Raw genomic sequence first — 27,009 nt, 5'->3', positions numbered from 1 at the left:
CTAGTGGCCCAATTACAAGACTTAGAGCCAAACGATTCAAGGAAGCACTAAATGGGCTAATCCAAGAGAATTGGGCTGATTCTAAAAAGACCAAGATGGGCTCAAATAATATTCAAGACTTAGTCCATGTCATCAAGGCAATTGAAGAGGCTAATTAGCACATAGAAATATGATGAATGGTCTGACCATTAAAGGACGTGAATTTGTTAAGTTTCAAGAATATTAAATAGGTGAATGAACTTGGTCTTGCCTGGGTACGTGAAATACATTGAATTTAGTCATTTTGTCATTACTGGCTGCCTCTAGAAGTCCAAGAGGCCTAAAATTCGTGGGACTTGTTATGTTAATATTTGTGTTGCTTTTAAAGCTGTAGTTATGACTTTTCCTATTCTTGGACGGTTGTTCCAAGTATATAAAGGGGTTATTTCGAGTTTTATTATCAGATGTGAAATTTCAGAAGCTTATTTGTCTTTGTGAGGTCTTGTGTTCCTCTTGGTTCTTCAAAGAACTCTTTGAACTTATCAAGTTAATCTTGTGGCGTTCAAGCTCCAAACTTATCACCTCGATTCTGATTTCTTGGTGTGGCGTTTTCAATCCTTCGTAGTCTTGGTTTTTCATCTAGTTCGGTGACTGGTCAAGGCTCAACAAATCTTGTCAATACGATCTTAGGGTTCCAAGCCATCATTGTTATCGGGTTTCATCACAATTGTTGGTGGAGTTCATATCAGTTAATATGGTTCTTAAACACCTCATGAGACCCCTTCAAACCCAATTTGAGTCTTGGATGAAATTGGTTACATAAACTAACTCAAATGACCAAATCGAGTGCACCTTGGTCTAATTTGTGTAGGAACCGATTGAGTTGCAATTTAACCAACCATCTGCCATGGTTTAGACACCACTCCACACCACCTCCTTCACCACCCAATTACCAAGACTTCCCATGACCATCATGAATAAATTGACTCAATTTTTTCCACCCAAAACAATTCAAAACCAAAGTCCAAAATCTGCCAAAGAAAACCATCTGAATCCACCGGTTTGCAAGGGTGGTTTGAGTGATTTTCTGCCACCTAAATGATGCCCCACTACCTAGAAACCTCTATAGGACCAATGTAGCTATAGTAAAGAGAGAATCATGGTGGTTTTAGGCCACTATTCCACTTTCACAAGGTGACATAAGCCCATGATACAATTTGAAACATTTCCAGACTTGTGCACCTGCCACTTCACCCAATCACCTTGCACCAAGGCCAACGTCTCCACCCTTCTTGAACCCTATAATACCTCCCTCACCTCCTCACCTCCTCATTTCATCCACACCTCAGGTCCAAGTTTCCTCTTGAGCCTTGAGAGCACTTTTCCCTTTTAGAGATCAAAAGTGTGAAATTGAGTGAGTTCTTGGTGAGTTCTTGAGTGTTCTTGTGTAAGGCTGTCTTGAGTGCTTGGAACGCCATGAAATTTGTTATTTTTCTTGGTTTTGTTCTTAGTAAGCATGTCAAGCTTTGTTTCAAAGTGTTGGTACAGAATTTGGTTGAGTTTTGAGAAGGTTATCATGCTTAGTTCAAAACCAGGTCAATTAAGAGATGGTTTGAATGATTAACTGATTTTAAGTGAGAATTTAGCTATGACATGTCGTAAGCATGATTTGATCTGATTTATCTTTGTCTTAACATGATTATGGAAGGTTTAAATTGTGGTTAAAAGTATGCCATGGTTGGTTTTGAATCTATCTTGTTTTGATCATCAAGCATGTATCTGCTTTGAACATATTGGTGATTAAGGATTTCTTATCCATGATTAATTGTTGGGATGAACTTGATTATCCAATAATTAGCCTTCATTATGTCATTAAAGATGTGATCATTTGTGAATAAATAAAATCTCATATGCATGCATTCATAGGGATCAATAGTTGAAAACACACTTAGGCATCAACTAGGATGCATGCTACGGGTTGAGACTGTTTGGGCAAGTTTCAATTTGATTTTTAAAAATTCAATGGCATAGGTGGTTTTAGAATGCTGAAAATATGAAGTCTATGAAATTTGGTTAAATTTAAAATTCGTTTACAATTAGTAAAAATTTAGGGCCTAAATAGCTATTTTTAAAAGTGTAGGGGTTTTTTGTAAATACCCAATTTTTGAAACCTTTGGTATTAATCCTAACTTAGTACACACTTGATTTATACAGCTACAACGTTATTTTCAAATTACTTAGGAAGTTTGTAAGTTGACCTCTAACTTACACCTTGATATATTATTTATGAAGAATTGATAAATGTTTCATTCATATTTCAATTTTTGAGCATAAAATATCATTTTATATGATACATTGAGTGCATACTTACATGACATATGAGAGTTTCACCATTTTTAGCATATTGCATATAAAAGTCAGTTTCACATGAAAACTTCCTACGATGCACATGTCATGGAATACATTTTCCAAGCATAGCATAAAAATAATTTTTGTCACGCCCCAAAGGCTAGGGTGTAAAATTATCCTAGTGAAACTCCTATGTCTACTCTAGAGTGTTTAAGAATAGAGTGGTAACCTCTAAGTTGATGAAAAACAGTCAACAGGTTTCGAATGAGTTCTTTTAAAGAATGCTGGAGTGAAGTCGATATGTTACGACACTTAATGCTGGTGGGTGCACATGTTATGAAGTTATGTTATATTTACAAATGCATTGAGAAAGAGTCTATAGACAACGTAGTTTCAACATGACTTGTACTAAGATCACCAGAAGGTACTCACAGTGCACATATGGGAAGCCGTGACGCTACCACACATTATGATGTTAATTATGAATTGCTAATATTGATGAAAGTTTATGATGAAGTAATGTTTTCAAAAATGATTGCAAAAATGTTTATTGAAGGAAAACCTGTCTCCATTTCTCTAAAATGTTGAGGAATCTGGATGAGAGACATGCATATTGATTTTCTTTCTACATTTCATGCATTACATAGTTATCATTCTTGATGCTTAATTTATCTGTGTGCACGTTGGTTGTTTAACTTACTGAGATTTCGAGAAAATCTCACCCCTTGTGGGACCAACTTGGAATGATAGAAGTTGTGCCAGGTCTTGAGTAGATCGAGCTAGATGGAGCACTGGATCTGACTAATTGAGGAGGAGCCGGACCTTGAGAGGAGATTGGATTTAATCCTAATGTTTATAGTCCAAGTCCTTCATACTTTAGATTGCATGAAGAGAATTGATTTGACTTTAACTCTTACTTGTATTAAGTCTATGCTACGTTAGTGTTCTAAACTTAATGATTTCTAACGAAGTTGGGATGTTTTTAGTTATTCTGGTGTATTTGATACTTACACATTTTATTTTTGCTGCGATTATTGCATACTTCTAGTTGCATACTAGGATGCATTGCATATTAACTATCATGTACGGGGGTATGCAACCTTGTTTTGCATGTCCCAAGGCTCTAACTCTCAGTTCCATCCTAAGCGGAGGTTGGGGGTTTCACTCCTGTTAACTTGCTGAGATTTGAAATCAAATCTCACCGTGATAGTCCCAACTACCATTCCCCCCATATGGTAGACGATGTGTCAGGATCAGGGTACGGAGCAGACACTGGCAGACTGGAGGAGGTTGATTAGAAGCCGTAGATGCAACGTGGAGCTTACAGCTTGTGACCCCCAGCCTCCACTTCGGATAGAACGGAGACATAGAGCGTCGGGACATGCAACACAAGGTTACATACCCCCGTACATGATAGTTAATATGAAACGCATCCTAGTATACAACTAGCAGTATGCAATAATTGCAGCTAAAATAAGAGTGAAAATATAACTTATACTAGACTAATTAAGAACATCCCAATGCATTGGTGACCATCAAGTTCAAAGTCAAATCGTAGCATAAACTTAGTACAACTAAGGATCAAAGTCAAATCATCCACTTCATGCGTTCTACAGCAAGAAGGACTTGGGCTATATACATAAGGATCAAATCTAGTCTCTTCTCAAGGTCTGGCTCCAACTCAATCAGTTGGATCCAGTGCTTTATCTAGCTCGTCCTCCTCGAGGTCTGACACAACTTCTACCATTCCGAGTGAAATGATAGTGGTCCCAAAAAGGGTGAGATTCAGTAAGTTAAACAACCAATGTGCACAAAATAAATTAAGCATAAAGGATGATAAATATGAAATTCAATGTAGAAAATCATTATGCGTGTCTCCCATCCAGATTCCTTAACATTTTCAGAAAAATGGAGAGACGTTTTCATTCAGACAACATTTTTACTTCAATTTTTTGAAAACATAACTTCATCATAAAATTTCGTCATTATTAGCAATTCATAATTAATCGAAACATCATAACATGTGGTAACGTCATAGCTCCCCATATGCACAGTGAGTACCTGCCAGTGACCGTAGGACAACTCATATTGAGACTACGTTGTCTGTAGACTCGTTGATGGGAACCAAGATGTGTCTAGTCTTAAAGATCATTTGCAACTTCCAGATGGGCCAAGAAGATCAATGAGAAAATGCAAGGATTGATGTAATCCATTTGGGACAAGTTTAGCAAGAGCCCAACATTCAAGATGGGGCTTGAAGGATGAAGATCCAATTTTAATTCATTTGATCAGCTACGGAAGAGGGCAACGACAAGACTTAAAGGCTTTGGACTCTTGAAGGGTTTCAACTTATTTAATTCATTTAAAGAACTTATTTTATTAGTTTAGAATAATTGAGTTTATTATGAGAAGGACTTAAGGGAGCCTATGCAAGGGCATGTTGGGAAAGTTATTATTTTATTGAACTAGGGTTAGGGTTACTGTAGCCGAGTACTGTAGCACGGCACTGTAGCCGCGGCACTGTTCATCCAGGGGCACTTTTGGAAGATGGGGGTTTATTTTGGCTAGGGTTTCATTAGGTTTTGCTTTAAATACTCTATGTAGCCTCATTCTAATCAGATTATGAAGTTTATGAAATTTGATGAAGTTACTCATTGTGAGTTGAGTTTTATCTCCTCTTGTTCTTAATTGAACTTTTGAACTTATCAAAGGTAAATCACAACCTTTGTGGCGTTCCTCCTTTGTAATCTGGGTTCTTGAGACGGGTTCTTCAACGGGTCTAGATTTTAATATAATCTAGGTTCTTGAAACAAGTTCTCATCGGGTCTAGGTTCTCCATCCTTTGACTTGATTTTGGCTTTCTTGGGAAGTTTTCAAATTGACTGTGGGTTCAAGGGATTCCTTTCCCGCGGGTTCATATCATTTGGTATTCAGAGCAAGGTTTCCAATCAGGTCTGATTCTATTTTTTAATTTTAGTATCCTTAAATTTAATTCTAGGGCTTCATTGTTCTAGGGTTGCCAAAAAAAAAAATTTGAAATAAAAAGTAGGCTGCCGAAATTCTTAAGGTTTTGGGTTTGGCTGAAATTTGCATTACCTAGGGTTTCAAAATTCTAGGATTTCCTGCATCTCTAAGTTTTTCAATTGCTTGGAGTGTCGTTCCATTGATTCTTTTTTATTTCATTGTCCATGTTTGTGATATGAACCCGTGGGAATGAATTCCCTTGAACCCACAATCAATTTGAAAACTTTCCAAGAAAGCCAAAAATCAAGTCAAGGATGGAGAATCTAGACCCGATGAGAACTCGTTTCAAGAACCTAGATTATATTAAAATCTAGACCCGTTGAAGAACCCGTCTCAAGAACCCAGATTACAAAGGAGGAACGCCACAAAGGTTGTGATTTACCTTTGATAAGTTCAAGAGTTCAATCAAGAACAAGAGGAAAAAACTCAACTCACAAATAAAATTCAATATTGTCTAACTCTCAAATGAGGCTACAAAGAGTTTTTAAAGCCAAACCTAATCAAAACCCTAGCCAAAATAATGCCCCTTTTACCCAAAATTACCCTTGATGAACAGTACCGGCTACAGTACGTGCGCTACAGTAACCCCAACAGTAAATTGATGAAACCCTAGTTCCTAAAATGTAATTTTCCAAATAAGCCCTTGGCCAAAATACAAGGCCTTCCCAAAAACATAATTCGAAAGAAATAAAACATGTGAGCCAAGCATCTTCAAGCCCACTTATTCTAAACTAATAAAATAAATCATTTAACCAAATTGGAAGCCTCCAATAACAATAGGCCGTATCTTTAAGTCATGTCTTCCACAGCTTGAATAAAGTGGATCAAAACTGGTTCTTCTTCTTTCAGACCCATCTTCAGTGTTGGGCTCTTGCTAGCTTCATCCCAGGTGGATTGCACCAATCCTTGCATTGCTTCCTTGATCTTCTTTGCCCTTGATCTTGTAATTGGCCCATCTGGAACTTGCAAAAGATCTTTAAGAGTAGGCCCACCTTGGTTCCTATCATTCCCCCTCTCCTCAAAAGGATTCGACCTCGAATCTTCACCTACATCAAAAGGAGAAAGATCAGAAACATTGAAAGTTGCAGAAACTTTATACTCACCTGGAAGATCCACTTTATATGCATTGTCATTAATTTTCTCAAGAATTTGGAAAGGACCATCTCCTCGAGGATGCAACTTAGTCCTTCTATGGGCTGGGAATCTTTCTTTGCGCATGTGAAACCAAACCCAATCTCCTGGTTCAAAGATGACACGCCTTCGTCCTTTATTGGCTTGGGAAGCAACCCTTTCATTCTTTTGGGCAATTTGAAGCCGTACCCTCTCATGAAGTGACTTCACCAACTCCGCCTTCTTTTGTCCATCCAAACTACTCCTGTCATCAATAGGTAAAGGCATCAAATCCAAAGGAGTAAGTGGATTAAATCCATAAACAATTTCAAAAGGAGAGTATGAAGTAGTAGTATGCATCGTCCTATTATATGCAAACTCTATAAATGGCAAACAATCCTCCCAAGTTTTTAAATTCTTATGAACAACAGTGCGTAAAAGCTGAGTTAAAGTCCTATTAACTACTTCAGTCTGACCATCAGTCTGTGGATGACAAGTAGTGGAAAATAAGAGCTTAGTACCCAATTTCCCCCACAACACCTTCCAAAAGTAGCTAAGGAATTTAACATCCCTATTAGAAACAATACTCCTAGGTACACCATGGAGTCGCACTATCTCCCTGAAAAACAAGTCAGCTATATTTGTTGCATCATCTGTTTTATGGCATGGAATGAAATGTGCCATCTTACTGAATCTATCCACAACAACAAAAATAGAATCTCTACCCCTTTTGGTCCTAGGCAGCCCCAAAACAAAGTCCATAGATATGTCTACCCATGGCTCACTAGGAACGGGTAAGGGTGTATACAACCCATGTGGCAAAACCTTAGATTTGGCCTTTCTACATGTAATGCACCTTCCACAAATACGGTTAACATCTCTCTTCATCTTAGGCCAAAAGAAATGTTCATGCAAAATGTCTAAAGTTTTCTTAACACCAAAGTGTCCCATTAATCCCCCACCATGTGCCTCACGCACCAATAACTCACGCATAGAACAATTTGGCAGACAAAGTTTGCTTTCTTTAAACAAATAACCATCATGCTTGTAAAACTTACCAAATGCCGCCTTATCACATGCCACATACACATTCGAAAAATCAGCATCATCGGCATACATGTCTTTCACGTATTCAAACCCAAGCATTTTGGCACTCATAGAAGTAAGAAGTACATACCTCCGGGATAGAGCATCAGCAACAATGTTCTCCTTACCTTGCTTGTAACGGATGACATAGGGAAAGGTCTCAATGTATTCCATCCATCTAACATGCCTTTTATTCAACTTACCTTGACCCTTGAGATGCTTCAATGATTCACGATCGGTATGGATCACAAATTCTCTTGGCCATAGGTAGTGCTGCCAAGTCTCTAATGCACGAACAAGAGCATAAAGCTCTTTGTCATAAGTAGGGTACTTCAGGGATGCCCCACTTAACTTTTCACTGAAGAAGGCTATGGGCCGCCTATCCTGCATCAAAACGGCTCCAATCCCTATTCCTGAGGCATCACATTCAATCTCAAAAGCTTTGTTAAAATCAGTTAATGCTAACACAGGTGCAGAGCACAACCTTTCTTTAATAGTGGCAAAAGCATTCTCTTGATTAGCCCCCCAATGAAACCCAACATTCTTTTTAATTACCTCAGTGAGTGGTGCAGCAATGATGTTGAAGTCTTTAACAAAACGCCGATAAAAGCTAGCTAGCCCATGAAAGCTTCTTACCTCAGTGATGCTTTTTGGCGTTGGCCACTCCTTGATGGCCTTGACTTTCTCTTCATCCACCTCAATACCCTTTGTACTAACAACGTAACCAAGAAAAACAACTTTTTCCATGCAAAAGGCACATTTCTTGAATTTAGCATACAACTTTTCACATCTCAACACATCAAACACATATCTCAAATGCTCAATATGTTCATTTAAGTTCTTGCTGTACACTAAGATATCATCAAAGTACACAACCACAAACTTGCCTATGAATGCACGTAGGACATGGTTCATTAATCTCATGAAAGTACTGGGCGCATTTGGAAGTCCAAATGGCATAACCAACCATTCATAAAGCCCATACTTAGTCTTAAAAGCAGTTTTCCATTCATCACCCTCTTTCATTCTAATTTGATGGTACCCACTTTTAAGATCAATTTTACTGAAAATACATGAGCCATGCAATTCATCAAGCATATCATCTAATGTAGGAATGGGATGGCGATACTTTACCGTGATATTGTTGACCGCCCTGCAATCAATGCACATCCTCCACGTCCCATCCTTCTTTGGCACTAGTAGCACTGGTACTGCACAAGGGCTCATGCTCTCCCTCACGTCCCCCTTGCTCATCAAATCCTCAACTTGCCTCTGAAGCTCCTTTGTCTCCTCTGGATTACTCCTATAGGCTGGTCGGTTTGGAATAGCAGCCCCGGGCACAAAATCAATCTGGTGCTCAATGCCTCTAATGGGTGGCAACTCATTTGGCATCTCCTCCGGGAATACATCCTCAAACTCCTGTAACAAAGAAACAGCCAAACTAGGAAGAGACTGGTTAGTTTCATCAAGAGTAAGATAAGACTCTTTATAGACAAGAAAAATCATAGGGCGTTCTGCGAAGAAAGCCCTCTTAACCTCACTCTCTCTTGCATAGAAACTCACTTTTGCCTTTCCTTTTCTCTCAGAAGACTCTCTTTCTTTTTTCTCTCGTGGCTCCACTATTTTTTCTTTACTCTCAGCCACCTCTCTACTTTCTTTCTCTCTTTCTTTTATGCTCATTTTCACTCTCTCTCTTTTTTTTTTGCTCAATCTCTTTTTCACTCTTCCTTTTTTGATCACTCTCATTTTCACTCTTTCTCTTTTGATCACTCTCATTTTCACTCTTTCTTTTTTGAGCAACCTCACTTTTCAATTTCAGTTGGTCCTCATAGACCTGGCTTGGAGTTAAAGGAGCAAGTTTAATTGTTTTGCCCTCCTTTTCAAAGCTGTACATGTTCTTGAACCCATCATGTGTCACTCTCCTATCATACTGCCACGGCCTCCCCAACAAAATATGGCCCGCATGCATAGGCACAACATCACAAAGCACCTCGTCTTGATACTTCCCAATAGAAAAAGTAACCAACACTTGTTTATCCACCCTAACCTCTCCGCAATCATTCAACCACTGCAATTTGTATGGTCTAGAGTGTTTTAAGGTTGGTAAATTCAATTTCTCAACCAAAGTAGTGCTAGCCACATTAGTACAACTCCCTCCATCAATGATCATACTACATACCTTATTTTTGATATGGCATCTAGTATGGAAAATGTTTTCTCTCTGTTACTATGCATCATCCACCTTAATGCGTGCATTGAAAGCACGCCTAGCAACAAGAGACTCACCTGTCACAGGATATACCACTCCATCATCATCACTAGCATCAACCAACTCAGGCTCCTCATCACTATCATCCTCATTCTCAGTCATCACCTCCCCATTGTCACGCATAATCATCAGCCTCCTATTTGAACATTGAGAAGCAATGTGCCCTGAACCCAAACATTTAAAACATTTGATATCTCTATTCCGTGAAGGTTGGGATTCTACCTTGGGTTTGTTGCTAGTTCCCTCATCTTTTCCCTTAGGTGGTTCGGTCTTTCTCTTTGCTTCAGCTGGATCATTCCTATCCCATTTTGATTTCCAAGTAGTGCTAGAAACCGTAGTGTACCTTGCTGTCCCTTCTCTCTTTAATTGCCTCTCCACCTTCATAGCCATGTGCACCATGTCCTCTATCTCCACATAATGCTGCAATTCAATTACATTGGCTATGTCCCTATTCAACCCACTCAAAAATCTAGCCATGGTGGCCTCTCGGTCCTCCTCTACATTAGCCCGAATCATCGCCACCTCCATCTCCTTATGGTAATCCTCCACACTCCTAGACCCCTGTGTAAGATTTTGTAATTTCTGAAAAAGGCCTCTATAGTAATGGCTAGGAACAAATCTCCGCCTCATGAGAGCTTTCATCTCTCCCCATGTCTCTATAGGCCTCTCATAATTCCTTCTCCTATTGGTCACTAATTGATCCCACCAAATAATAGCATAATCAGTGAACTCAATTACCGCCAACTTCACTTTCTTCTCCTCAGAGTAATTATGACAATCAAACACCAACTCTATTTTTTTCTCCCACTCTAGATAAACCTCAGGGTCAGTTCTACCTTGGAAAGATGGTATTTTCATTTTGATGCTACCAAGGTCTCTATCTACACCATCCCGACCCCTTAGATTCCCCTCAAGTCCTCTTTCATGCCTAACTCCTCTATTTCTACCCGACCCAACGTCAGATGCTAAATCTTCCTCTTCCCCACCATCTCCTTCATTCTCATACTAAACAACGCAATATGCAATTGCAAAGTACATGGCACCATAAACTAATATCATAACCCAAAACATTGTCCAAAACATAAACATAAGCCATAAAGGCATAATACCCCAAAAAGAATGAAGCATAATTTTAAAATTCCCAAAACACGGGATTCCTTTAAATATTGATCCTCAAACTGAGATCCGAACCATAAGTTCTTTTGTAGCATAACTAAGTTCCCCTTCTCTTCATCGCTAATGTCCCATCGGGAGCCAGACACCATGAAACTACAGAAAAGGTGTCGTTCTCTTCCTCTTGGTCATAGTCGCCGTTTACCAAACCTGTTACAACTTCTATCATTCCGGCTGGGGAATGATAGTGGAAACTACCACAATGAGATTTCAAGAAATCTTAGCAAGTAACCACACAACATACCACAGTTAATACAAGTATACAAAAAGTATATCATGATATGCGTGCATGGACATGTACTTGACTTATGCCTTAACCAGAACTTGACTTATGCACTTGATGATATGAATCCGCGGGAAAGGAATCCCTTGAACCCACAGTCAATTTGAAAACTTCCCAAGAAAGCCAAAATCAAGTCTATGGATGGAGAATCTAGACCACCTCTCTATTTTCTTTTTCTCTCACTCTTTCTTTTGATGTTTCGACCTCATTCTCTTTTTTCCTCTCACTCTCTTTGTTCTTTTCACTCTCTATTTTTCTTTCAGTCTCCTCTTTTTTTGAACTCTCGGCCTCACAATTGTTTTTCAACTCATTCTCTCTTTTTCTTGAGATTTCAGCCTCACCCAAATCTTTTCCCTCTGGTGGTTCGGTCTTCCCCTTTGCTACAACTTGATCATTTTTGTCCCACTTAGATTTCCACCTTCATAGCCATGTACACCATGTCCTCTACCTCCTCATAATGTTGCAACTCAACTAAATTGGCTATCTCCCTATTCAACCCCCTCAAAAATCTTGTTATCGTGGCCTCCGGATCCTCCACTACATTAGCCCGAATTATAGCCACCTCCATCTCCTTATGGTAGTCCTCTACACTCCTAGACCCCTGTATAAGATTTTGTAATTTTTGGTAGAAGTCTCTATAGTAGTGGCTAGGTACAAATCTCCGCCTCATGATAGCTTTCAACTCTCCCCATGTCTCTATAGGCCTCTCATAATTCCTTCTCCTATTGGTCACTAATTGATCCCACCAAATAATAGCATAATCAGTGAACTCAATTACCGCCAACTTCACTTTCTTCTCCTCAGAGTAATTATGGCAATCAAACACCAACTCTATTTTTTTCTCCCACTCTAGAAAAACCTCAGGGTCAGTTCTACCTTGGAAAGATGGTATTTTCATTTTGATGCTACCAAGGTCTCTATCTAAACCATCCCGACCCCTTAGATTCCCCTCAAGTCCTCTTTCATGCCTAACTCCTCTATTTCTACCCGACCCAACGTCAGATGCTAAATCTTCCTCTTCCCCACCATCTCCTTCATTCTCATACTAATTTTCAACTCTATGCTCACGTCGCCTCCTATCCCTCCTACCTTGTAAATTTCTAATCGCTGCATCTTGATGATCCATCCTATCCCTCACTTCACCCAACACCAAGTTTAACCGCTCAAACTGTTGTTGCATGGCTTGCAACACAAAGGATGAGTTATCTGCTCTCCCCCTTGGTGATGCGCTACTCCGATGAGACATTATTAGGCGCTACACAAGAGAAAGTTAGTGGCAAAAAAAAAAGTAAACCTCACACACTCCCTCACGTGTTTACACTCGAATAATGACACTCCACTCGTGTTTCACTCTTAATTGGCTTTTTTCGATAATAGTCTCACACTCTCTTTGCCTTTTACCTCAAGAGTTTTCCCACTCAAGTTCTTTAAGAACTAATTGACTCAATCAAGACAAAGCAATCTTGTTTTATCCCAACTAGTAATTAAGTCCAAGAAACAAGAACAAGAGAAACACGGAAGGAATGAAAAAAAAAAATGGCACGTGAATCAAGAAAATTATACGAATGAAACAGTAGCAATAAGACAAGATATCAACTAGAATCACCCCCTTTGATGATAAGGATCAAGAAAAAAAAATCTCGATTTTTTTTTTTTTTTTCACGATTTTTTTTTTTTCTTTTCCTTTCTTTTCTTTTCTTTTCTTTTCTTTTCTTTCCTTTCACCAACTGATTTGATCACAATCAAGAATAAGCAGTTGAGAAAAACCCTAACAATAACTCAAAAACCCTTGGGCAAATGATATACGGCAGCCCCTAGAACAAGAGATTTCAGCCAACACAAACCCTAGAACAATGAATTTCAGCAACCCTACTAACCACCACTATTTTTTTTTTTGTAATCAATCCTAGAACAATGACACCCTAGAATTAAATATGCAAGAAATAAAAGATAGAATAAGACCTGATTGGAAACCTGGCTCTGAATACCAAATGATATGAACCCGTGGGAATGAATTCCCTTGAACCCACAATCAATTTGAAAACTCCCCAAGAAAGCCAAAATCAAGTCAAGGATGGAGAATCTAGACCCGATGAGAACTCGTTTCAAGAACCTAGATTATATTAAAATCTAGACCCGTTGAAGAACCCGTCTCAAGAACCCAGATTACAAAGGAGGAACGCCACAAAGGTTGTGATTTACCTTTGATAAGTTCAAGAGTTCAATCAAGAACAAGAGGAGAAAACTCAACTCACAAATAAAATTCAATATTGTCTAACTCTCAAATGAGGCTACAAAGAGTTTTTAAAGCCAAACCTAATCAAAACCCTAGCCAAAATAATGCCCCTTTTACCCAAAATTACCCTTGATGAACAGTAGCAGCTACAGTACGCGCGGCTACAGTAACCCCAACAGTAAATTGATGAAACCCTAGTTCCTAAAATGTAATTTTCCAAATAAGCCCTTGGCCAAAATACAAGGCCTTCCCAAAAACATAGTTCAAAAGAAATAAGACATGTGAGCCAAGCATCTTCAAGCCCACTTATTCTAAACTAATAAAATAAATCATTTAACCAAATTGGAAGCCTCCAATAACGATAGGCCGTATCTTTAAGTCATGTCTTCCACAGCTTGAATAAAGTGGATCAAAACTGGTTCTTCTTCTTTCAGACCCATCTTCAGTGTTGGGCTCTTGCTGGCTTCATCCCAGGTGGATTGCACCAATCCTTGCATTGCTTCCTTGATCTTCTTGGCCCTTGATCTTGTAATTGGCCCATCTGGAACTTGCAAAGGATCTTTAAGAGTAGGCCCACCTTGGTTCCTATCACTTACGTGTTTACACTCGAATAATGACACTCCACTCATGTTTCACTCTTAATTGACTTTTTTTTTTTTTCGATAATAATCTCACACTTTCTTGCATTTTACCTCAAGAGTTTTACCACTCAAGTTCTTTAAGAACTAATTGACTCAATCATTGACTCAATCAAGACAAAGCAACCTTGTTTTATCTCAGCTAGTAATTTGGTCCAAGAAACAAGAACAAGAGAAACACGGAAGGAATGAAAAAAAAATGGAACGTCAATCAAGGAAATTATATGAATGAAACAGTAATTATAAGACAAGATACCAACTAGAATCACCCCTTTTGATGATAAGGCTGAAGAAAAAATCTCGGGATTTTTTTTTTTTTTCTTTTCTTTTCCTTTCTTTTCTTTTCTTTTCTTTTCCTTTCACCAACTGATTTGATCACAATCAAGAATAAGCAGATGAGAAAACCCTAATAATAAGTCAAAAACCCTTGGACAAGTGATATACGGCAACCCCCAGAACAAGAGATTTCAGCCAACACAAACCCTAGAACAATGAATTTCAGCAACCCTAACAATCGTGAAGAAATTTGCTAGCCACCACAATTTTTTTTTTTTGTAATCAATCCTAGAACAATGACGCCCTAGAATTACATATGCAAGAAATAAAAGATAGAATAAGACCTGATTGGAAACCTTGCTCTGAATACCAAATGATATGAACCTGCGGGAAATGAATCCCTTGAACCCACAGTCAATTTGAAAACTTCCCAAGAACGCCACAATCAAGTCTATGGATGGAGAATCTAGACCCGATAAGAACTCGTTTCAAGAACTTAGATTATATTAAAATCTAGACCCATTGAAGAACCTGTCTCAAGAACCTAAATTACAAAGGAGGAACACCACAAAGGTTGTGATTTACCTTTGAAAAGTTCAAAAGTTCAATTAAGAACAAGAGGAGTAAAACTCAACTCACAATGAATAAATTTATCAAATTTCATAAACTTCATTGACATCTGAAAATGAGGCTACAAAGAGTATTTAAACTAAAACCTAATTAAAACCCTAGATAAAATAAAATCCCATTTTCCAAAAATACCCCTGAGTGAACAGTGCCACGGCTACAGTACGGCACTACAGTAACTCGGCTACAGTACCCTGACCCTAGTTCAATAAAATAATAATTTTCCCAATATGCCCTTACATAGGCATAAACCCAATTATTCTAAGATAATAAAATTGGTCCTTGAAATTAATTAAATAAGTTGAAAGCTTTCAAGTGTCCAAAGCCTATAAGTCATGTTGTTGCCCTTTCCATAGCTTATGAAATGAATCAAAGCATAATCTTCATCGTTTAAGCCCTTGAACTTGTATTTGGCCCATCTGAAACTTGCAACATATCTTTAAGACTAGGCCCACCTTGGTTCCCATCACTTGACCATTTTCAAAATATTTCGAACAGAGACTTAGACTTTTCATGAAAACTTCTTAACTTTCTTATTCACGTGATCTTATTCAGAACTTACCTTATCAGAACATATCACAAGATTTACATCAAGTAATCTTTATCATATCACGAGGTTTTCATCAAGTGATCCTTATCATATCACAAGATTTTCATAAAGTGATCCTTATCATATCTTATGAGCTTTTATCCTTGATCAGAGGGTGGACACAACACGGCTCCCGTCCTTGCACCCGTATTCCTGCTAGTTACCGCACCATAAATGGTCTGTACATCATGATGAATACGTCATAAACGGAGAATCATATTAACTCGACCTTACTTTGTCGGATTACATGCCTTATGCACCCACTAGCGTTGTGCTTCCTCGCTCTCGCATCCTTTAAAAATAATCCGTTCGAGGCTCATTGACCCAAGAGTTACCTCTCCATTCTTAAGTATTTCAGAGTGGACAGAGGAGTTCCACTAGGATAATCCCCCATCCTAACACTTGAGATCGTGATAAAATGTTTAGTAGACTTTTTTCTTTGAAAAACACTTTTCTTTAATAACATTTTCCCCAAATGCATGTGACATGGAACTTAAGACATACGTACTTATACTTGACATGTGACATGTGGAATGTCATGCATGAAGTAACCAAACATAGCATGTTCAATTCATGCCACGATAACATGAAATACATGAAACATCCAAACACATTCATGGAATCATAAGAACTTGCTTAGGTCGAAACACATAGGGGAAAAAATCATAAAATTCATCACTTAAACATGTTCCAATCTTCAAGCAAATAATATAGGGATCAAAGCATAGTAGAACAATGCATGAAATCATAACATTTGGCTATGGTCCGAAACATTCAAGACACATTCAAGCCGAGACTTCATGTTGTATAAACTATCAACCTTAATCAAGTAAAAACCGAAACTTATAAGAGTATTTCACGGCATTTTCATCACAAATTCAAAGCATATAATTCCTTCCATAGATTGATACAAGATCATATTAACATAGTCATACAATCAATCAAGAAATAGCAAACAAAGAAAACATGGCAATGAAAAGATTTACACAATCATATACAAATATTAACCAAGAGTAGGTTGATTGTATACTTACAAAATCCTTGTAAAGGAATACTAGCGAGCTGTAAATCCGAACATACTATATTAGAAAGAACATCTAAAACCCTATCTCATGTTCTTGAGTGTGTGTGTGTTCCTAGGGCATCACTTGGTCTTAAACCGTTCCGCTTCTAGGGTTTTTAGGTTAAAACCCCATTCATTTCACTCATAAGGTAAAACAAAACCTAAGGTAGGCAAGAATACATGTGATAGTCAAAACATGGAGGATGAACTCCCCCCCTTCACTAATTGGCCTCAAGAGTTTCCCTTAGAAAGTGTGTGTGTGTGTTCCATCTCTCTCAAAGTCAAATGAGATTTGAACCTCATTTTCGAATTGAGAAAAGACTTGTGTATGAGCAAGACTTAGGAGAAACCGAACCTTACCTTGCTAATCCTTGGATAGTGCCGAAATCCTTCTCTTGCAAGGATCTTCTTGTTTGGTTGGAGAGAAAACATAAGAAAATGAGAGCTTTCAAAGGAACATGGGAGAATTGTGTGGTGACAGTGGAAACTCTTGCAAAATCTGAAAAATGGCAACGGAAAAGCCTCCTAGGCATGAACCCTTCTCTTTATATATGAGACCCTTCACTTCCCTCCTTGTTTGCATCAAAACCGTTGCATGAAAGACAAGTGGCAAGGTTCCTTCTTCTCCCTTTCTCAAATCCGAAAAGCCTCTTGGAGTTCCCCACTTAGATTGCATTGGGAAGGGGCATTTCTTGGGAGGTGGCATGTTGGACTTCCCTCCTTGCACCGAAAATCCCTTTTTCCCTTTTATGCCCTTCCTTTCCTTAAACAAGTTAATATCTTTTCAAGGGGTAACTCGGTAAAGTCATGTATGTCTCTTCACATTCCCAACAAGAAACTCTTGGCATGGAAGACAAGTGGCATTGGGCGTGTGTCATAGCCCTAGTCGTCCTCTCCAGTTTTCCATTCACAAAGTGTTGCTTCATCTTCCCAATATACATTCCCTAAGTGACCTTTCACATGCCATTGGTTCAAAATACACTAAGTGACATGTGGCAAGTCAATGGAATGGTTGGGGTTATGCTAGCCGGAAACCCTGCGGGCAAACTTGTCCCTGATACAAAAGTCTTATCACAAAAATCTTCTAGAAACTTGGTGCATGCTTGACACATGGCAAGAGCTAGCAAAATTCGAAATCCCAAAGACCTCCCTTCAGTTCCCTATGCAAAACTTGTAGAAAAACCCATATCACTTCCCTAGGCTCCCCTTTCCAAGAAACCTACCTTGGAACTTGAATTTTGGGCAAAGAACAATGGGCTAGGCGTGTAAGCCCATCTTGGTGCTTTCCTACACCTCTCTCTCCCCCTGAACCCACTTTCAAGGCTAGGTTCAAGGTATAACATTCTAGCAAACTTAGAATTGGATCATGAGCCTAAACCATTGGAACTAAGTTTCCCAATAAGGCCGAAACTTAGCCTAGTTGGGGTTTGGGGTTTGGTTTCTCCGTACTTAGCCGAAACTTAGCCTAGAATCTCGGTGATGTTGGGGTTTGGTTTCTCCATACTCAGCCTAGATGGGTATGGAGTTTTATGTTTGGTTACTGTGAACTCTGTTGAGAACAGAGTTGTGTGCTATCTCTTAGACTTCGGTCTTTAGAGATAAGCCGTCTGGATTAGACAATGTCAGTCACAATAGTGTACTGAGATTCTACTAACGTTTGTAATTGGCTTGTTGTTCGAAGTTAAAGTTGTATGTCCTCTTAAATGAATGGAATGAGTTCCTTTTTATCAAAAAAAAAAAAAAAAAGTTTCCCAATAAGGCCGAAATTCCAAATTATACTAGGGTCAATTTCCTCTTGGGCTTAAGTTACTACATCAAAAGTTTCTAAGGCCTTCCAAAGTAACTAAGGCTCCTAAAATGCCATGCCAACCTAGAACAAATTCTAAGGACCAAGCCTAGACAAAAACTTGGGCCATCACAAAGAGGAACCCTACACGCGACCTCCCAAGACTCTTCCCAATGCAATCCAAGTGGGGAACCCCAAGAGGCATTTCGACAAAAGGGAAAGGGGAAGAAGAAACCTTGCCACTTGTCATCCATGCAAGGGTTTTTGGAAGCAACCAAGGAGGGAAGTGAAGGGTCTTCTATAAAAAGGAAGGGTTTCACACCAAGGGGCTTTTCCCTTAACATTTTTTTATTTTTTATTTTTGGAATTGCATGAGCTCTCACTCTCTCCACACAATTCTCCCATGTTCATTTGAAAGTTCCCTCACTTTCATGTATTTTCTTTCCAACCAAACAAGGAGAATCCTTGCAAGAGAAGAGATTTCGACACCACCAAGGATTAGCAAGGTAAGGATCGGCTTCCTCTAACTTTTGCACACACACATGTCACTTATCAATTCAAAAATGAGATTCAAATCTCATTAGACTTTTAGAAAGATAGAACACCTACACATTCTAATGTTTTTTTGGAAAAATGACTTAGGGTTTTTAAGAAAACCCTTGAAGCCGATTAGTAATGGGGAGTTCATCCTCCATGTTCTCGACCACCACATGTATCTTTGCTTACTTTAGGTTTTATTTTACTTCATGAGTGGAATGAAGGGGTTTTAACCCTAAAAGCCGAATGGTTTGAGACCAAGTGATGTCCTAGAAATCCACTCACACACTCAAGAACATGAGGTAGGGTTTTAGATACTCTTTGTAATATAGTATGTTCGAATTTACAGTTAGTTAGTATTTTTTTATGTGGATTTTTGTAGGTATACACTCAACTTACTCTTGGTTAATGCTTGTATATATTTGTGTAAATCCTTTCATGGTTTTGATTGCTTTGTTTGTTATTATTATTTTTTTTTTTTGGAAAGAGCCAGTAGCCACCCACATAGCGGCCCCGTCCAAAGTTTATTAATAAGCCCTCACTTATGGCGGATGAATACCATGGTTACATTCAAGGACAAAACCAACCAACAAAACGAAAAGCAAAATAAACAAACAAAAAATAAGCCTATAAAGAAGGCACAACTAAACAAGCCTATAAAAAGACCACAAAAAACTACCAATATCAAAACTCAACGACATCTTAATGAAGGAATACCAGTCAAGTCCAAACGCAATAAACCTCTAAGGGCCCAAGGCAAAATAGAATTATTTGTATATACCAAATCGACACCATTGGCACCATCCTTTGCCAACCAATCCGGCATCTTATTCCCTTCACATAACACATGTTGAAACCGACAATTAATGACTTGAGTCAAACTAACAATTTCTTCCCAATAGTCCTCTAGGTACCAAATCCTACACCTCCCCCTATTCCACCAAGAGATAATCACCAAAGAGTCAACCTCTACAATCACATTCAGAATATGAAGAGATTTGCAAAGTCGCAAACCAGTAAGAAGTGCAAATAACTCTGCTTTATTATTAGAGCCAAAACCAATAGGAGAGGCGAAAGCCTACGCAATCCGACCTTGATCATTGCGAATAACTCCACCAATACCACTAGCACCTGGGTTCCCAAGACTACTACCATCTGTATTCAATTTAAACCACCCTGAAGGCAGTTTATGCCACTTTACTAATTTGCATCGCCTTTCCTTTAAAGGAACCGGTTGAATCTATAAAGTCTCAAGGATCATGGCATCATAATGGGACAAACTATGAGGATTTCCAATTGCCTGGCAAAGAGTACCAATCCAAATACAAATAGATTTAATGACCGCATCTTGAGCTTCCAATTTACCCTTCATTCGAGCTAGACATTGCCATCTCCAAATTCTCCAAGTAATAATGACAAGGAGCAAACCAATAATAATACCCACCTGAGAATTTGACTGAGCACGTCGGAACCAAGAGGTGACATGCAGCTTCCAATTACTACCAACCGGCAGTCCAAAGAGGTTACCGAAAAAGGACCATATCTATTTAGGAAAATCGCCCTCATTGAGAACATGGTTAATGTCTTCATAATGACCTGCACTACAACAATCACATTTGGAAACAATAGGGATGCGAACAAGGCGCAATCTATATCATCTACACTCAAAGCCTTATGCCAAACCTTCCAGAAATGAATGGACATTTTTAAAGGAAGATTTTTATGCCAAATCCAAGAATGCCATCCAACCTTGAAACTCTGACCCGAATAGAATGTCAAGCAGATTTAGTAGAAAACATACCTGTCTCAGAGGGAGTCCAAACAAGAACATCCTTCCCTGAGTTTAAAACAGATAGAGAGGCTAGAATATCATCCACATTCTCTAAACCGACCAAATTCTCTAGAAGATTCACATCCCAACTGTCTGACAACCGACACTCTTTAATTTTCAGCAAAGGGTGATGATGCAAACCAAGGAGCTGGACATGCTAATCATACAAGTGGGAATGGAGCTGAATTTGCAAAAGACCCTTTGTCACTTCCTAGTGGCCCAATTACAAGACTTAGAGCCAAACGATTCAAGGAAGCACTAAATGGGCTAATCCAAGAGAATTGGACTGATTCTAAAAAGACCAAGATGGGCTCAAATAATATTCAAGACTTAGTCCATGTCATCATGGCAATTGAAGAGGCTATAATTAGCACATAGAAATATGATGAATGGTTTGACCATTAAAGGACGTGAATTTGTTAAGTTTCAAGAATATTAAATAGGTGAATGAACTTGGTCTTGCCTGGGTACGTGAAATATATTGAATTTAGTCATTTTGTCATTACTGGCTGCCTCTAGAAGTCCAAGAGGCCTAAAATTCGTGGGACTTGTTATGTTAATATTTGTGTTGCTTTTAAAGCTGTAGTTATGAGTCCTTGTGCGGTTCCGGTGCTGTTAGTTCCCAAGAAGGATGGAACATGGAGGATGTGTGTTGACTGCCGAGCCATCAACAACATAACGGTAAAGTATCGTCATCCCATTCCTAGACTAGATGATATGCTGGATGAATTGCATGGTTCTTGTGTCTTTACAAAAATTGATCTTAAGAGTGGATATCATCAGATTAGGATGAAAGAAGGTGATGAATGGAAAACTGCTTTTAAGACTAAATATGGTTTGTATGAGTGGTTAGTGATGCCTTTCGGTTTAACTAATGCTCCGAGCACATTTATGCGTTTGATGAACCATGTTTTGCGAGCATTTATTGGCAGATTTGTAGTTGTGTATTTTGATGATATCCTGATCTATAGCAAAAATTTGGAAGAACATGTAATGCATTTGAAATCTGTTTTGGAAATTCTAAGGAAAGAAAGGTTGTTTGCTAACCTCAAAAAGTGCACCTTTTGCACGGATAAGCTTGTGTTTCTTGGTTTTGTTGTTAGTAAGAGAGGAATTGAGGTGGATGAGGAAAAGGTGAAGGCAATCCAAGAGTGGTCAACGCCTACAACAGTCAGCCAAGTGAGGAGTTTCCACGGCTTAGCTAGCTTCTATAGACGGTTTGTGCGTGATTTTAGTAGCTTAGCCGCCCCTCTTACTGAAGTCATCAAGAAAAATGTGCCGTTTAAGTGGGGAAAAGAACAAGAAAAGGCATTTAGTCTGATCAAAGAAAAGTTAACTAATGCACCTTTGCTTGTTTTACCTAACTTTGCTAAAACTTTTGAAATTGAGTGTGATGCTTCAGGCATAGGTATTGGAGCTGTTTTTATGCAAGAAGGCCGTCCAATTGCTTATTTCAGTGAAAAGTTGAGTGGGGCAGCCCTAAATTACCCTACTTATGATAAGGAGATGTATGCCTTGGTGAGGGCTTTGAAAAATTGGCAACACTATGGCCAAAGGAGTTTGTGATTCACACAGATCATGAGTCTTTGAAGCATTTGAAAGGACAGCAAAGGTTGAACAAACGCCATGCCAAGTGGGTGGAATTCATTGAAACATTTCCGTATGTGATCAGATATAAGCAAGGTAAGGAAAATGTGGTGGCTGATGCATTGTCCCGAAGGTATGCCTTACTTTCCATTTTAGATACAAAAATGCTTGGCTTTGAATACATTAAGGAATTGTATGCTCAAGATTCTGATTTTGGTGATGTGTTCAATGCATGTGAAAAAATGGTGTTTGGTAAGTTTTATAGGTATGATGGATTTTTGTTTCGGGAAAATAAACTGTGTTTGCCAATATGTTCTTTGCGCGAATTGCTTGTGAGAGAAGCTCATGGTGGTGGTTTGATGGGTCATTTTGGTGTAGCTAAGACTTTAGGAATTTTGCATGAACATTTTTTTTGGCCTCATATGAAACGTGATGTGGAAAGAATTTGTGAGAAGTGTATTACGTGTAAACAGGCCAAGTCTAAGTTGAAACCCCATGGTTTGTACACCCCTTTGCCAATACCTAGTGAACCATGGACTGATATTTCTATGGATTTTCTTTTAGGTTTACCTAGGACTAAGAGGGGGAGAGATTCAGTTTTTGTGGTGGTAGATAGATTTTCCAAGATGGCACACTTTATTGCATGTCATAAAATTGATGATGCATCACATATAGCTGATTTGTTCTTCAAAGAAATTGTTAGATTACATGGTATGCCTAAGACCATTGTTTCTGATAGGGATGCAAAGTTTTTGAGTTACTTTTGGAAGACTTTGTGGGGAAAGCTGGGAACTAAGTTGTTGTTTTCTACTACTTGTCATCCACAAACAGATGGCCAAACTGAAGTAGTAAATAGAACATTGTCGTCTTTGTTGCGTGCTATCATTAAAAAGAACTTGAAAGCATGGGAAGATTGTTTGCCACATGTTGAATTTGCTTACAATAGAAGTATACATTCTGCAACTAAGTTTTCACCATTTGAAATTGTTTATGGCTTTAACCCATTGTCACCTTTGGATTTAACTTCTTTACCTTTGAATGAACATGTGAACTTAGATGGCAAAAAGAAGGCAGAATTTGTAAAGATGATTCATGAAAAGGCACGGCTGAACATTGAAAGCAGGACTAAACAATATGTCCATCAAGCCAACAAGGGACGTAAGAAGGTAGTGTTTCAACCAGGAGATTGGGTTTGGTTGCACTTAAGGAAGGACCGTTTTCCAGAGAAGCGGCGTTCAAAACTCCTACCTCGGGGTGACGGGCCATTTCAAGTAGTAGAACACATCAATGATAATGCCTACAAGCTTGACTTACCAGGTGAGTATGGTGTCAGTGCAAGCTTTAATGTTGCTGATTTGTCTCCTTTTGATGTAGGTGATGATTTGAGGACAAATCCTTCTCAAGAGGGGGAGAATGATGCAAACCAAGGAGCTGGATATGCTGATCATACAAGTGGGAATGGAGCTGAATTTGCAAAAGACCCTTTGTCACTTCCTAGTGGCCCAATTACAAGACTTAGAGCCAAACGATTCAAGGAAGCACTAAATGGGCTAATCCAAGAGAATTGGGCTGATTCTAAAAAGACCAAGATGGGCTCAAATAATATTCAAGACTTAGTCCATGTCATCAAGGCAATTGAAGAGGCTAATTAGCACATAGAAATATGATGAATGGTCTGACCATTAAAGGACGTGAATTTGTTAAGTTTCAAGAATATTAAATAGGTGAATGAACTTGGTCTTGCCTGGGTACGTGAAATACATTGAATTCAGTCATTTTGTCATTATTGGCTGCCTCTAGAAGTCCAAGAGGCCTAAAATACGTGGGACTTGTTATGTTAATATTTGTGTTGCTTTTAAAGCTGTAGTTATGACTTTTCCTATTCTTGGAGGGTTGTTCCAAGGCTCAACAAATCTTGTCAATATGATATGAATGCCACAATTGTTGGTGGCATTCATATCAGGTGACCCACAATCGTCCTGTCATTGCACAAAGGACCATTGTCCCTCCATTTATCATACCAGAAAAAAAATCACCATCTTTAACTCTCCATTTAGAATTATTTAAAATCAATGGAACACAACGAGCAACCATTCTCCAAAATCTCGAGCCTTTGTCAACATCAATAAGGACCCAAGGTTTCGAACCCACACATTTAGCCTTAAAAAAATTTGCCTAGAGGGAGTTACCTTGCAAAAGATTCCAAGCTAACCTCATATGCAGAGATGTTTGATTGTCCCTGAGATGCCTCAACCCGAGCCCTCCTTCAGTCACAGGTTTGCAAATATGTTTCCACGCCACCCATTTCATTTTATCTTTCCCATTGGATTCACCCCAAAAGAGAGAACTCATCATCTGATGAATCTTATTGATGACTGCTTGAGGGACCTGTAAAACAGCAAAAAGGTGAAAGGTCATACTAGAAATGACGTGATGTTGTAAAACCAGTGTCCCTCCAGTAGATAACAGGCGCATTTTCCAACCACTTAGTGTTTGTCTCACTTTTTTCATCATGCTTTCAAGTTCTAAAATTTTTAGACATCCCAGAATAATGGGAACTCCAAGGTATTGAAAAGGGAAATGCCCCTTAACAAAACTTGTGCTAAGAAGAAGACGACGCTTGCGAGGAGAGGAGATTTTATTCGAACAAAAGAGGGTAGACTTTTGTTTATTAATGGCCTGACCCGACCATCTTTCATATTGGTCTAAAATACTCGGAGCACCCGAACCAATCTTTGACTTCCATTAGAGAAAATAACCACATTATCGCATATATTAAATGAGAAATGATAGGCGTACCTCGGGCTGATGAAATTGCCCAAATCTATTCTCAGCCACACTTCGGTGGATCAACCTGGAAAGGATCTCCAGCTGAATAATAAACAAATAGGGGGATAGAGGATCACCTTGTCGAAGGCCATGGCCTCCCGGGAAGAAACCTTTCATTGTCCCATTCATCATAACCGAATACCATGGGCTAGATATACAGAAAAAAATTAGATCACAAAATTGGGGCGAGAACCCAAAACTCTGCATGACCCTTATTAGGAAATTTCAATCCACACGATCATATGCTTTGGGCCATGTCTACTTTCAACATGATGTTACGCCGTGGTTACTTTTGTTGATAGAGTGAACCATTTCCTGCATTAGACTAATGTTCTCAAAGATACTTTGACCTGGAATGAAAGTTCCTTGTTCCAAGCAAACCAATCGTGGCAAGAGACAAGTCAATCTATTCACAATAATTTTAGAACAAAGTTTATAAAAAATTGAGCAAAGACTAATGGGCTGAAACTTTTCAAAACCTGTTGGAGAATCCACCTTTGGAATAAGAACCAAATAAGAAGTTGTAAAAAATTTTGGTAGATACTTGGAAGCAAAGAACTCAGACACTGCATTCCACACAACAATTTTAACCACCTCCCAACAACTTCAATAAAAAGCAGAGCCAAAACCATCAGGAACAGGAGCACTATTAATTGAAATTGAAGACAAAGCATTAAATACCTCTTCCAAGGAGGGTGCGCAAACCAGGGAGGCATTCTCCTCCACGGAGATGACCGGGTCAATAAGCCCCTCAAGATTTGGATTCTCAATCAGCGGCTCCCCCTGAAGAAAGGATGAGAAATAATCAACAACACCCTTGATGTATCAACTCTGGAGACACATAAACCACCTCATTAGAACACATCTCAAGAACCCTCTTGTGCCTTTTAGTAGCTAAAGAAGCGTGAAAAATTTTGGAATTCCGATCCCCATCCACTGTCTATTTTAGCTTGGCTATTTGAGCCAATCTAATTTCTTCCCGACGCCTCCAAATTGCTAGATCCGATATGGCCCCCTGAAGCTTTCGATCAATATCTTCTTCCCAGCATAATTGAAGCTTTAATTCAAGCTCCTCAACCCTATTCTCAAGGGTAGCAATATGATGCACCGTATGCCCAAAAACCCTTTTGTTCCAAGCACGCAAAGCAACTTTAGTCTGTTTTAGCTTCATAATCAGATTTTGGATGGCTGAACCACCCGATCGAAGTGTCCAAGCTTGCCGAACACAATCTAGAAAATTATGATGTTGAACCCACATCTGTTGAAACCGAAAAGGGGCTGGACAGGTCTTGCTTGAACTCAATACACATAGGAGCATGATCCGAAGTAGATCGTGGCAAGTAAGAACACATAGCATTAGGAAAAACCAAACGGAAGTATACATCAAGCAAAACATGGTCCAACCGTCCCTAAGAGCGAGCAAGTCCATGCTGACCATTACACCAAGAGAAGGCACGTCGCTCTGAGTATACATCAAGCAAAACATGGTCCAAACCCCCTGTTGAATCCAGTTATTAAAATCCTCCATAGCTCCAAGTGGTTGTGGCCTACCCCCACGTCGCTCTGAGTCATTCCGAATTATGTTGAAATCCCCAACAAAAATGCACAGGTCTAATCCCACAGACTAAGCACTAAGTTCATCCCACAATATACACCGATCAGCCCTTGTACACTTAGCATAAATCACGGTTAATAAAACGTTCTCCACACCATCACCCACTCTGAGAGAAATATATT

The 27,009-nt window shown here is 39.0% G+C and overlaps 1 protein-coding gene across 1 annotated transcript; it reads right to left on the bottom strand.

Annotated features, from left to right (window-relative positions):
* Positions 1-1,308: 1,308 nt before the first annotated feature.
* LOC118344011 lies at positions 1,309-26,800 on the bottom strand. The gene is given in 17 exon segments (XM_035683743.1): positions 1,309-1,365; positions 6,253-6,587; positions 6,726-7,506; positions 7,636-8,271; positions 8,719-8,967; positions 9,467-10,579; positions 19,807-19,994; positions 20,118-20,265; positions 20,307-20,325; positions 20,470-20,626; positions 20,827-20,945; positions 24,656-24,831; positions 25,243-25,420; positions 25,617-25,678; positions 25,768-25,866; positions 25,954-26,055; positions 26,270-26,800. Coding segments are annotated over 17 exon segments (4,950 nt in total).
* Between the last annotated feature and the right edge of the window lie 209 nt (positions 26,801-27,009).

The sequence above is a fragment of the Juglans regia genome, chromosome 12 (genome assembly GCF_001411555.2).
Source record: "Juglans regia cultivar Chandler chromosome 12, Walnut 2.0, whole genome shotgun sequence".
Lineage (NCBI taxonomy): Eukaryota > Viridiplantae > Streptophyta > Magnoliopsida > Fagales > Juglandaceae > Juglans > Juglans regia.
This window is presented reverse-complemented; position numbering and strand designations above follow the sequence as displayed.